This window comes from Lingula anatina, chromosome 3 (genome assembly GCF_051362555.1).
Source record: "Lingula anatina isolate TDL-2025a chromosome 3, LinAna3.0, whole genome shotgun sequence".
NCBI lineage: Eukaryota > Metazoa > Brachiopoda > Lingulata > Lingulida > Lingulidae > Lingula > Lingula anatina.
The window spans coordinates 24,093,580-24,107,394 of record NC_141769.1 but is presented as its reverse complement, the minus strand read 5'-3'; the positions used below and the strand labels follow the sequence as shown (position 1 = coordinate 24,107,394).

The window sequence follows — 13,815 nt, the reverse complement described above, 5'->3', positions numbered from 1 at the left end:
TAGAATAGCAGATTTTATTCACGCAAAGCTTGAATTTGAATTTGCAATTTGAAATAGTCCATTAGAAATAGATTAGTAATAAAGGAAATGTCTCAATAGTGTGGCATTTGTGATACTTATGGAACCAATTGAATCTTTTTATCGGTATTACATTGATTTCTGTATGAAAAAGACCTAATATACTTTCAATATGATTTATGATATTTTCCTTAATGTTACTTTACTTATGAATAAAATTTTCAAAACTTCCATGCTTTTATGTACTTTATGTTAACCGATGCTATATAAAATATAAATGAACAAAAGTGTATGTATGTTCATTTATTTTTAGTACCTAGGCAGATCCAACCCTCCCTTTTTTGAAAAAAAAAGCTCCCCTCTTCATTTTTGGCCCTCATTAATTCAAGTTTATTTTCTTAATCATCTATTTTCATCACTATTCACAATTCCTCGGAAGGCAGTTTTGACGATAAAGACATCAATTATGTTATGGTCAGAATTGCAACATTTTAAGAGTTTTAATCAAGTCAGCAAGCAGTGTTACAACGGATTAAACCAAGCGTAGTGCAGCAGCAAGTGGAGTAGTAATTTTCTCATTTTGCTCATGGTTTCTTGCAGACGGGACCAAAAACTTCCCACCCAGCCTTGTTGGCTAAGAACTGACAGCTACATTCTTCGCCATCAGCCTCCCATGTCTTGTATGGATCGTGGGAGCCGCAGTCCACTGGAAATTAATTAAAAACTCATCTCAAATAACGAATTTTGAAAAACCATCTGATAAAACATTTCCACTCTATATAAAAAAAATGTAATTAAAATAGTGATCTTTGTACCCGAAATTCGCAATATAATGAGTTAAATAATAATTTTCTTCAGACGGAAATATTTTCAAATATCTGTCTTGATTTGAAGTTTGTCTTTTAAAAAAATTTGTGATTTGAAAAGCGTAGATCTATTAAAATATATATTCCAGAATGGATATAGAATTGAGGGTAATACACGAAAAAACAGTATTTAGCCATCTTAGCTGACCACACTCATTGAAAGATTACTCAGTTTAATGCTAAAGCTAAAATAAAAATAGGAACTTAGTCTAAAATAATATTCAATGAAGAATATTGGCCATTGCTCAACTCGTACCTTTGACACAACCCTTTTTAGTACACGCCGGCGGTTGGTTTGGGGCGCCACACCAACAACGATTACAAGCGTACATAAACGGTGTATTCTCCTCATGCTCTGCGCAGAACTTCTTTATCTCTTCAACCACGGGGAGTTTTTCGTCTGGCAAAGGCACTGCCATCCCCAATGCAGCAACGCAGACGACCAAAACGTAAGCGAAATACTTCTCTCCCATTTTGTCTGAGTTATTTTAGATCTCAGTGAAGTTGGGATAAGATGAAAGTTACGTCCTGATACTTTGTCGATGAAGTCAAATTCTCTATCAGTGCAGAGCTTAAAGTTTTGAAGGAAGTGCTGTTTTTGAGGCGCGTAATTATGCGACGTCAATTTTCAGAGCTCAGAGAACAAGGTTTCCTGTTCTTTGAAAAGTGTGATCATATTAATTATGTGCCTAATCAAGCAGTCTTTTCATCGAAAGTTAAAAATAAAGTGATTTATATCTTTTATCGGAATACTCAACTCTTTTGCGCATTTAATATTCCACTCCTGTCGAATCTGAAATATTTACGACCTTTCTTGAAGATAGCGTTTTTAAGGATAGATTGTAGGAAAGATAATCCATCATTTTATTTGTTAAGCTTGCCAACTTGAGAGCAAATTAAACATGTAGATTTGAATTTTATCGGGCAATACGCGTGTAAGTGGGTATTTACACTGTCGGTAAAGCAAACAGCGCTCTAAGAGGAAAAGTTGTGTATGGAATACTATAAAGAAAATCAGCTCCGCCTTTAAATGACGAAGTTACATTATGAAACTAGAATTGCTATTACTAGTACTTCTGCAGACAAAAAGTGTTATACATAATAAGAACTTCTCCTTTCTTTTTTTTCTTTTACATTGGAGCCGTTTTAACGTCAAACAGGCACGACAGACACATCTGTCAGATGAGACGCCTTTTTTTTTGCAGATGCTCTATATTATCAAGAGAGATAAGAGTGGTTGTATTTGCAACTGAATACGAATCTTCTGAACCTTCTGCGAGAAGCTGTTCAAGTAATTTTGTAATTGCTTTATTTTGTAAACTGTAGATTTTGGTAATTTAGAGGGCGAACGGTGCCATTTGGTAAGGTTTAGAACTATGATTCAACTAGTCAAAATTCTAATTTCAAGAGGAAACCATTGGTGTGGTTTTTTTTCAGAAATCGAAGGGGGGGTCTGTTCCCCCCCCCCCCATATCCGCCACTGCATACACACGCGCGCAAAAAGACTTAGTTACAAATGTTGATTACATCCGCAATTAACTGAATGGATAGACATTTTACCCTCATTGCGAGCACTATTATCCTGTCTAACATCTAAGCTGAACTAATAAATCATGATAAAAAATTTATTGTTCGATCATAGGCAGAAGCCAAATCTACATAACATATGAGAGAGAGAGAGAGAGAGAGAGAGAGAGAATCAATATAAAGTACTTTTAACAATTTCAATTTCAAATTTCAAATCAAACTCATTAGTAGTTGTAGTAATGCAACAAACTTTATGCTGATCACTCCGTAATGATATCATCAATAAATAACATTCAAATATTTTAAGCGGCCAATTCAATTATCAAAAGGGGCTTTCATTTGTTGTATATACTTGAATATTGAGCAATGATGAGGCAGCAAAGCATCTACTAGTACGTCATCAGTAGTATCACGAGCGTCACGCTTTTCCCCATTTTCATTTAATTTGTACTTTATCAATAAAAACAAGTATCATATGAAATCAGTCATATTAAATCATAATGGTGACATCATCAGAATCTGGGTCAAATCGTCCGTTAAATGAATAAGAACTACTCCTCCTGGTAACACTCGTTTACGTTGACTGGCTTGTCGCAGATGCTCTTCTTCTCGTTGAAGACGGTGCCTTCCGGACACTGACTGAACAACACGTGGTCGTACACCAGATGCTTGTACGTGATCGATTTACACACGTAAAACCGGCCGCAGCTGGACGGGTCGCGGTGGGCCACCCCGTGGTCTGAGCACAGGACCCGCAGTTTGCCTGAGGAAAGAAAATATTGTTAATCAGTTTGAATTATGGGCGTTGTTTTGGTCGTGTAAGACCTGTTAGTAGAATTAATCTTTTTTTTTTTTGCCTTTTACATTTTTCCTTTTTATTCTGGAGTTGACCCAAATTAATTTGAAGTAGCATTTTTAATGACAAAATTGGTATCTATTGGTAAATTGTACAAAGCGTATTTACTAATTTTAATTTATCTTAAAAGATAAATGAAACACATTTCAATGGGAATCGTTGGGTCGTCGGGTGCATCATTTGTGTAAACTGACAAATTAAAACAGTTTCATGTCAGACCTACTCAAAGAAGAAAACATTACCCATGATTAAAACAGTCAGAAAAGCAAGTGCAAATCGGTTTTATTAAAAGGTAGCAAATACCCCCCCCACCATTACACAGACCCTTATTTGTCAAATTAACATATGCTATTTGGTGGTAGTTTCTTTAGTTAAAACTATGCCGGATGCCGTCTAATAGGTCATGACATATATGAAGGTTTACACAGGCAGTGCGCGCTGTCTCCGGCAGACACGGATCTGCAGCATATAATGAAAAGAAAACAAGCAGCATGTACATTGGGATTGGTATGGCACATGGGCCGATGTTTCATTATAAACACAGGTGGTTGGTTTGTTCTAGTTCAACGGCCCTTTACTATTAAAAGTTGTTGGAGAGCTAAAAATATGGATGCAACTGATAAAAACGCTTTTTTGTTGTTAGTGATGCTACATTACTTATGGTAATATTAATACTATTTATACTACTGCGTTCTTTGTTTTTGTATGGTCTCAATTAAAGAAATGACTGGCTGCTTATATTACATTAAGAAAAAAACAGTGTCAAATGTAGACTTCTTGTAGAATTTTCGGAAAGAAAAATTACTCGCAATTAGGTGCATAATCTATGCTGGGTTAATACAGATTCTTAATTTCAATGACTCGGAGAAGGGATCTGGTATCTGGTTCTAAAAACAGATGTTTTTTATATATAAAAATAATAGAATACAGCAACTTTAAGTGTGTGTGTGTGTGCTCTTGTGCACGCATTCTAACCGAGGACACACACCCGCCCGAAACCCACTAACCGAGGACACACCTCCAACCGAGGACGTCCTCGGTTGACATAAGCAGTGGAATGCATAAAGGGGCCCATTTCAAGTTAGGTGGTGAAATTTGACGCTATTCTGAGCCAGTCCTCGGTTATGCTGTATAGCGCGGGCCAAATTCCCGCCACGAGTGTATCAGAAATACTGTCCAACTTTTTGTCTGAAATCGGGCTATACACACGCGTCCTCGGTTGTGCTGTAAAGGGCGGACCAAATTCCGCGTCCTCGGTTGTGCTGTAAAGGGCAGACTAAACTGAAACTAATGTTATATCTCAGATGTCTATATATTCAGTAAGTTCATATTTTTAAACTAAAGGTCTTTTTTTATCAAATTAAGCTCTCCTACTCTGAAGTATCAAATAAACGTACCGGTACGTTAATTAATTTTCCAAATTTCTTCCCGCCGGTACGCTCCATTTTCACCCAGTAGCCTACGCTTATTAATTTTTTCAAAAATCTTCCACCCGGTATGTTTATTAAATACCTATTGTACCGGTGGGAAATTACACAAGTACAAGTCACGCTTTTTATTTTCTTAAATTGAAGTATAATGAGAAGAAAATCGAAATCTCAACTCATTACCGACTGTTCCACAAACAGCACTGGAAAGTAGGTCAAGCGGAAGTCGCTCTCTGAACACAACAGTACATGCGTCACCTGATTTCAGTTTCTATAAATAGACGTGCTTTCCCTTCAGCAGTGACAACTACTCATGTATATCGATCGAATGATGCAATGTCGCAAGGTGATAGGATCATATTTATAGCTAAGGAGGTCATTTCAAGTGCAGCAAAGAAGTTGTGTCTGTTTTCAAACGTCAATTATTTCATGCCGATTTATGATTTAAACGATGTTAAATCACATTTCTATGTAAGATAAACCCTTAGGAGTTTACAGGTATGCAAAACGAACCTTATATCTGAGAATAAATTTACTAGTATGAACCGTATGGCTCTCGGAGGCGGCTTAGGTGCGATATATCTGGGTCTTCGGCCCCTGACAATTATGAAATTTAACTCATCCCGTTTTTAAGATAAATTTTAATACTGAGTGAATTTTACCTGGTGAATTTTTTTTTTTTTTTACAATGATCAATAGCTAGCTTTTTATGTACAGACACAGATGTGTCTGTACATATAGCCGTCATCTGCGTCTGTCGTCGCCGTCGCTGTCGCCGTCGTCGCCGTGCACTTTTACCGATAACACGATAAGTGGAAAACTGTTTTTTCTTTTGGCTTGAAACTTACAGAACTGATGAATGTTAGTAATACGCAGGTCAAGTTCGAAAATCAGCATGATCGGGTCACTTATAGGGAATTTATGCTGTTTTTTCACTTTTTTCAGCATATATGCAGCACCGATAACACGATAAGTGGAAAACCATTTTACCTTTTGGTTTCAAACGTACAGAACTGATGAATATTCATAATACACAGGTCAAGTTTGAAAATCAGCGTGATTGGGTCATTTTTAGGGAAGTAATGCTGTTTTTCACTTTTTTCAGCATGTATGCAACACCTTTGTGCTATATGATGGTACTGTATGGATGGCAGTCTATAAAATTGTCCCTTGGGTGATCACTAATTAAATTAAGGTCTATAAAGTCACTTGCCTACTCATTAATTTTCAATTGGCCATTAAATGAGATTACATAAAACACTCCTTGAGATTTCCCTGTAAAGTCCCATAGGTTTAGCTCTCTTAACTGTGTCACAAAATTAGGATTTGGTGATAATTGTGCAGATAAATGGTGTTAAACATTGCAAATAAATTTACAACAAAAAGAATGTGTTATGCCATCATGCTATAGATGAATAACAGTGCTTTATTTTTCTCAAACTTGGTGGGGTTATTAATATCAAGTTAATACAGCTAGATTAAAAGTTTGAATAGCAGCTTTATTGGAATTTTTTACGTTTTTTTTTTTTTAATTTTTTTAAAATTATTTTTCAAACACTAGCATCTTCAAGATGTGATTTTTTACTCCCATCCACCAGAAGTGCTGTGCATTTTCTGTATTTATGTATATAATTGTTATTTCTTCAGATTTAATTCTTAGACATGTTAACAGTCTCATTATGGAACTAATAAGATATGTAAAAGTGTTGTTTTGACATTTTCTGCTTCTTAACAATATTGTTGATTATATAAAAATGACGGTAAACCTGTTATAATTTTGTGCATTGTGTAATAAAGTATCATAAATGGAAAGGAACTCATCATTGCAGTTTGTCAGATTTAATCATTCACTATGTTCAGCATCTGCAAATGGAGCAAATTGGACATTGAAAATTGTTCTATTGATAGTTTTCCTATGTCAACAATTTTCCTAGTTGAACATTTAAAAATGACAGTTTATTGATCATTTTGTTTTAAAAAAGGTGTTGAAAATGGAAAGAAAATCATTTCAGTACAGTTATCTCTTGTTTACATTTTGGCATTTTGAAAGTGTGACTCTGAACTTCCATGGCCTTGAAGACCTTCCCAAATCACATTTTCTGAATATTCATGATACTTTTATTTTTTTATAAAAAATTTGATGGTCATTATGCTGTTAAGTATTATGGTTTATTGCATGAAAGTTGAAGAAAACCCTATTTTGGACACTGCTGCCAGGATAGCGGTTAAGGGAAAACCATGTTACTTACGATACTGAAACTTACTGAAAAGTTTCATAAGACAGAAGTGCAGCTTGTGTTTGAAAACCAGTGTGATTGTTTTCTGTTTTGGAGGCAATGCAGGTTTATAGAGTGCTATACTGGCATTTTCAAGTCGTGACTTATCACTCCCATCTGCCAGGAGCCCTGTACTCTTACTTTGTAACATTTTCTGTATTTTGTTAAGTTACAAGAATGATTCTTAGGATTGACATACAGCAAAAAAAAAAAAAAATAATAATAATAATAATTAATATATATATATATATATATATATATATATATATATATATATATATATATATATTTTTTTTTTTTTTTTTTTAATGAGTTTAAGCAATTTTTTTTTGTGTTTAATTTTCACTGTACCTCATTCTGGCATTTCCAAAGTTTAACTCTTATCAGCCTGACACCTTAGGGACTATTTCCAGACCCTATCACGCTAACTGTGGATCGATCTATCTCCATGGGAATTCTCGCTAAATTGCAATCAATGTAAGTGGCTTAGTTGTCTGTCACGCCTACTGAAACTGGCATGCCAGAATCCTAAGACTCTCAAACTGAAAGCAATTTAGTGAGAAACCCCTTGGAGTTGGATTGATCCTGTTAGATTGATCTAGGTATGGGAACTTAGTCTAATGCTTGATACACATTTTACTTTCATCCTAATCCAATGTTATGCAGAATAAGAATTTGATTTTGGCTATGCATTTACAGTTAGCATAATACATTAGTTCATCAGAATTGACAGTATCCTATTTCCTGCGTTTTTATTTTCTGGTTTTTGTCTGTACATTTGACAGCTTTGCTGCCTTGTTTCTTTCTCTTCTTCTTCTTTACTTTTATTTATTTATTTCATTTTTTTTTTTTTTGGGGGGGGGGGGGGGGGAGCGGTGTAAAGGTTTTTTCCACCCAGTACTTTTATTAAATTTCGAGATTTTTTCCATCCAGTACTTTTATTCCATCAGTACTTTTATTAAATTTTGAGATTTTTTCCACCCAGTACTTTTATTCCATCAGTACTTTTATTCGATACTTCAGAGTAGGCTTTTCATAAAACTCACAGAACTGATGATTATAAGTAAAAGAGAGGTCAAGATTGAAAATCAGCATGACCAGGCCCTTTTCTTTCAAATGTTATGCTGTTTTTTTTTTTCAGCATATAAGTAACACTGTAAGCACATTTCAGGGAGAACCAATAAGCCTGTTTTCATGAAACTCACAGGAGTAATCAATGTTATCTATATACAAATCAAGTTTAAAAATAAGATTGATTGGTTGAGTTTTGAGGGACTTCAGCTTTTATTTGTATATAAGTGGTTTTCCTCAGATTTGATTGTCAGGCATGTTGACAGTTTCGTTATTGAACTAACTAGATATGTAAATATGTTAGTGTTTGTCTGAAATTTTCTGCATCTTTACAACATTGCTAGTTGATTAAATAAATATGACGGTAAACATGTTATCATGTACTGTGTAATACAGTGTCTCAAAATGGAGGAAATGGGGTGATTATTTTCAAAAGTTTTGCATTTTTTTTCTCCTTTTTTCAGTGTACATGCAACACTGTAAACACACTTCAAGGAGAACCAATAGGCCTGTTTTCATGAAACTCAGAGAACTGATGATTATTAGTAAATTAAAAAGAATGACCAAGATTGAAAATCAGCATGACCAGGCCCTTTTCTTTCAAATGTTATGCTGTTTTTTTTTCAGCATATATGTAACACTGTAAGCACATTTCAAGGAGAACCAATAAGCCTGTTTTCATGAAACTCACAGAACTGATGATTATTAGTAAAAGAATGGTCAACATTGAAAATCAGCATGACCAGGCCCTTTTCTTTCAAATTTTATGCTGTTTTTTTCAGCATATAAGTAACACTGTAAGCACATTTCAGGGAGAACCGATAGGCCTGTTGTCATTAAACTCACAAGAGTGATCAATGTTATCTATATACAAATCAAATTTAAAAATAAGATAGATTGGTTGAGTTCTGAGGGACTTCAGCTTTTATTTGTATATAAGTGGTTTTCCTCAGATTTGATTGTCAGGCATGTTGACAGTTTCGTTATTGAATTAACTAGATATGTAAATATGTTAGTGTTTCTCTGAAATTGTCTGCATCTTTACAACATTGCTAGTTGATTATATAAATATGACGGTAAACATGTTATCATGTACTGTGTAATACAGTGTCTCCAAATGGAGGAAATGGGGTGATTATTTTCAAAAGTTTTGCATTTTTTCTCCTTTTTTCAGTGTACATGCAACACTGTTAACATATTTCAAGGAGAACCAATAAGCCTGTTTTCATGAAACTCACAGAACTGATGATTATTAGTAAAAGAATGGTCAAGATTGAAAATCAGCAAGACCAGGCCCTTTTCTTTCAAATATTATGCTGTTTTTTTTTTTTTTTTTTTTTTTTTTCAGCATATATGTAACACTGTAAGCACATTTCAGGGAGAACCAATAACTTAAAGCATGTTTTCATGAAACTCACAGAACTGATGATTATTAGTAAAAGCATATTAGTAACACTGTAAGCACATTTCAGGGAGAACGGATAGGCCTGTTGTCATTAAACTCACAAGAGTGATCAATGTTATCTATATACAAATCAAATTTAAAAATAAGATTGATTGGTTGAGTTTTGAGGGACTTCAGCTTTTATTTGTATATAAGTGGTTTTCCTCAGATTTGATTGTCAGGCATGTAAACAGTCTCATTATTGAATTTACTAGATATGTAAAATGGGTTGTTTGACAATTTCTGCGTCTTGACAATATTGCTAGTTGATTATATAAAAATGGTGGTAAACCTGTTATCTTGTATTGTGTAAAAAAAGTGCCAAAATGGAAATGAACTCGTATCATTGTAGTTTGTCAGATTCAATCATTCACAATGTTCGGAATGGAGGAAATTGGACATTTAAACTTGTTATATTGATATTTTTGCCATCTCAACAATTTTCTTAGTTGATCATGTGAAATGGCAGTAAACTGTATTATTTTATGTAAAAAAAGTTAAAAATGGAAAGAAACCCATTTCAGTACAGTGCTCTCTTGTATACATTTAGCATTTTCAAAGTATGACTTTGGAGTTCCATGAACCTGAAAACCTTTGCTAGTCACATTTTCTGAATATTCATGATACTAATATTTTATTATAAAAAATTGATGATCATTATGCTGTTACGCATTATATAATATTGCATCAAATTGGAAGAAAGCACAATTTTGGGTGCTGCTGGCATGATGTCCTCAATTGTAAAATTGTGTACTGTTCAAGTCTGTATCCAATGGACGACACTTTGTGTTATCAAAATACAAAATTCATGATAATAAAAGAGTGCTAAATAGAAAATAAGCATTATGAAAATAAAATGTTTGAAAACGAATTTCTTTGGTCTTTTATTTTATTTCATCAGTATCCTTTCTTTTCCTAAATTAATTGATGTTTTATCTCATAATCTTCAATTCTAAAAAAGTGGCAAAGCCCAGCATTAAATATTGTATAACTGTTCATTTAATCATCACCTCTGGTGTTATTTTGGAATTTACCTTAAATATGAAAGAATTTCATAAAAATGTGAATTGCTGCAAAGTAACGCTATATAAAATTTGCTTTGCATTAAAAGTACAATCATTATTACATGTAGATGCATGCATGTCCTCGGTTGTAATGTGTAGTGTCTGTCCGTGTGTGTGTCCGTGTGTGTCCTCGGTTAGAATGTAAAATTCTTGTCAGCAAAAAATTAGTTTTTATAAAAAATTAATTTATAACATTCATACTCGAATAGATTTTACCCTAAATTGAATGTTTTTATTTTGATTTAACCAAGGAATAAGATGTCCTCGGTTGTATGGTGTTGTGCTGATGTCCTCGGTTGGTACACATAGACAAGTATGTGTGTGCGTGTGTGTGTGTGTGTGTGTGTGGTCGCGTGTGTCGTGTGGGGTGGGATGGGGATGGGTTAAAATAATTATGGGTTAGACTTTTTATGAAAATCACCTTCGCATGGGTGATTTGTACAGGTGAGTTCCACGCGTCCTTCTTCGTCCTTCCCACACCAACACATGTTGCCGCACAAGTCTGAGCCGAACGCTTCCACGCCGTCGTACTCCGCGGGGTTGGCGCACACCCTGAACTGCTCATCCGGGTCCTCGAATATAGGCTCCGAGCTGAATTAGAAAAAATACTTAACTGGTCATACTTAACCTAAATGACATGCTTATTTCTTTTAATAAGCAAAATAAATATCCATGGAAAATACCGGAATTTTCTCCTTTTCACCAAGTGAAGCCCTATCCAAAAACCGTACGGAGAATATTATAATCTATAAACCCAATCTCGATTTCTAAATGAATCTAACGCTCTGTGTGTGTCTCTAAATTTGACCGAACAATAAGGTTTTCCGTTGACTTTGCTGTCTAAGTAGTTACATAATATATAAGCTTCGTTAAATATGAATACCAGAAATGCATTGTTCTCCCTTGACTACAAATGTAAAATTAAGGAAATAAACGCACGTTGTTAACGTACAGGTAACGAAAAACGTGTGGTAAAGCAGTAGTTTGGAGAGATTATCCAGTAAATTAATTGCTCAATTAATTACAGAATTTGCTAATGATATAAGTCGGCGAACAGTAGACCTATCTTGTATGCGAGATACACAAGTACAGGGAAGGCACCAAAGCTATCACTGTTTACTATAGAATGAGAATTGTAACACCTGTCTCCCAACTGATAAAATTGGAATTCCGTGGCAAATCTTACTGCCACAGCGTCGTAGAAATGTAATCACCTTATAACGCAGACGAAATGGTAGCTTCTAAATCCCAAAACAGGCCTTGAAGTAACACACCACACTTCTATTCACTACAGCTATAAGAAATTTGGGTTGTCTCTACTAATACCTACCTTCCTAAAACACGGGGAATGGCAACAAATGCCAACGAAATCAAGAAACACGCAGATACTTTCGCCATTGCCTTGGTCTGTCACGTAGCTGGTTATCAACAATGGGTCATGTGTTCCTCACTATAGATCCCACACAATATATGAGAGTTAATTTTGCCGTTTAGCCTTATATCCCCGCCTTGCTGTTCGGAACTGCCGCAAACTAGCTGCCGGAAATCCAGCCAATTGGAAACAGGATATTTCACCCGTGCCGATTGATTAATGTCATGACGTCACCATGTTTTTAAACAGCTCCAGTTGAGTAAACCTTCGAATAATTTGATTTCGATTTATTGTGCTTCCTTGAATCAAATTCAAATTGCGCACACAGTGTTGGCTGTAAAAGTACACATATAAACCCAAGCTACATGTACTTTTCGCTGTACATTACTCGAGTAAGAAGCTCATTTTTAGTGTGTGTGGGTGGGTGGGGGGGAACTGTTGTGAAAAAAAAAAAAAAAGCGAAAGGTGGGAATAAAGACCCGTCCTCTACCTAATGCATAAATAACTGGCATAGTTAAAAATGCAAGGGTAGTGGGGGGGGGGGGGGGGGGAGGGGAGGTAAGACACCCCCAGCTATGAATGTACAGGATTAATAGCAATTTTGTTCGATTGTGCTTTAATTTTCTGTCCTTCATCCAATACATTGGTAGCGCATCTGTCAAAATGCTACTGCAATTCACATGGCGGTCCCCGTGATTTCAGTTGTACTGTATATACGTCACTGCCAGTTGGTGTGATATTAAGGTCATTCTAACTTAAGGAATCTATGCATGATCAAAGTTTTTATATTTTACACTGAAATTTATATTGTTAAGAATGATTTAGAAATTATAAATTTTTGATAAATCAGTGAATTAGACCACCTTTAATAATATTGCTTATCAAGAACTATAGCTTTTTTTGCGAACATATTTATATTTTGACATCACCAAATCCCATTATATGCAATTTGCATACGGGGTGTGCTTGACGTTGAAACAAATATTGCAATATCGGATTAATCAGTGAATCCTTTATGAGATAGAACAATATTTTCAAAAGCCTATAATGAAGTAAGTGACTGGTGCAGATTAAATTCTTATTTATTAATCTGTTAAACTGGTTGCATTCAGCTAGAGCCGCAGCGGAGTTGGATCGATCTAAGTAGACCGATAGTTTCAATGGGAATGAGCCCTTATCTATTCACGCACTTGAAAACAGAAGTGTCTCACAGCAAAAGTAAGCCAGGGACACTTTTAACTGAGCGAAGTGCAAATGCAAACTAAAACAAGTGCATTCATAATAACAAAAGCATAATGAAGTATAAGCAATGCATAATTATCCTTAAAATGTATCTTTAGGGGAGGAAATATGCAGTGTGAATTTCCATGTCGAGATAGAGAAGGAAAGATCGCTCCTCTCGTGTTACGCGGCCCTTGTCTACCTGAGTAAAACAATGTGGGCTACTTCACCGCCACGACCCCAGCTGTCCGGGGTGGTACTCAGATGTATATTTTATCGCACATCTTTTGTGATTAAAAATTCAATTTACCCATACGACACAAGCAGTTTTATTTTAGCTAAGAGTGTTATTGAAAGAACACTTGACATTGAGGAAATAAAGGTGTGCACGATAGCCCTGTGTCTGTGCACCGCAGATACCGGAAGGTAAAATAGGAAATAGTGAAAAACTTAACAATACAAAAACCGACACCCTTCCAAAACATTCCCACAAAATATACAAAAACTATGGACCCCTCACATCTTCATAAGACAATTCCCGATGTGGTTTAAAATGCGGTAAATAAAATCAAATATTCATATTTTGCGTTAATCCATCAAATGATTTGTGTCTTTGTGTGAAATGCCGAACTGTCTTTGTGTTACTGCCTTACAAAATACAATATATCCTAGC

The 13,815-nt window shown here is 35.2% G+C and overlaps 2 protein-coding genes across 2 annotated transcripts; both read right to left on the bottom strand.

The window, feature by feature from the left end:
• On the bottom strand, window positions 1-1,553 carry LOC106153291 (uncharacterized). Its single transcript, XM_087007444.1, has 2 exons — window positions 1,141-1,553; window positions 1-724 (listed from the first exon to the last, which is right to left on the bottom strand). Exons 1-2 carry the CDS (start codon window positions 1,355-1,357, stop codon window positions 603-605), a joined length of 339 nt encoding a protein of 112 aa, XP_086863570.1. The 5' UTR covers window positions 1,358-1,553; the 3' UTR covers window positions 1-602.
• A 942-nt stretch (window positions 1,554-2,495) lies between these two features.
• LOC106153288 (chitin-binding domain protein cbd-1) lies at window positions 2,496-12,080 on the bottom strand. The gene is made up of 3 exons (XM_013527161.3): window positions 11,880-12,080; window positions 10,971-11,140; window positions 2,496-3,174 (listed from the first exon to the last, which is right to left on the bottom strand). The coding sequence occupies exons 1-3, from the start codon at window positions 11,945-11,947 to the stop codon at window positions 2,963-2,965; spliced, it is 450 nt and encodes a 149-aa protein (XP_013382615.2). The 5' UTR covers window positions 11,948-12,080; the 3' UTR covers window positions 2,496-2,962.
• Window positions 12,081-13,815: the final 1,735 nt, after the last annotated feature.

Coding starts and splice junctions, on each gene's coding strand:
- LOC106153291 (XM_087007444.1), bottom strand. CDS start 1,357: ATGGGAGAGAAGTATTTCGCTTACGTTTTGGTCGTCTGCGTTGCTGCA. Junction 725..1,140: donor TAAAAAGGGTTGTGTCAAAG/GTACGAGTTGAG, acceptor ATTAATTTCCAG/TGGACTGCGGCTCCCACGAT.
- LOC106153288 (XM_013527161.3), bottom strand. CDS start 11,947: ATGGCGAAAGTATCTGCGTGTTTCTTGATTTCGTTGGCATTTGTTGCC. Junction 11,141..11,879: donor ATTCCCCGTGTTTTAGGAAG/GTAGGTATTAGT, acceptor TTTCTAATTCAG/CTCGGAGCCTATATTCGAGG. Junction 3,175..10,970: donor TACAAATCACCCATGCGAAG/GTGATTTTCATA, acceptor TTCTTTCCTCAG/GCAAACTGCGGGTCCTGTGC.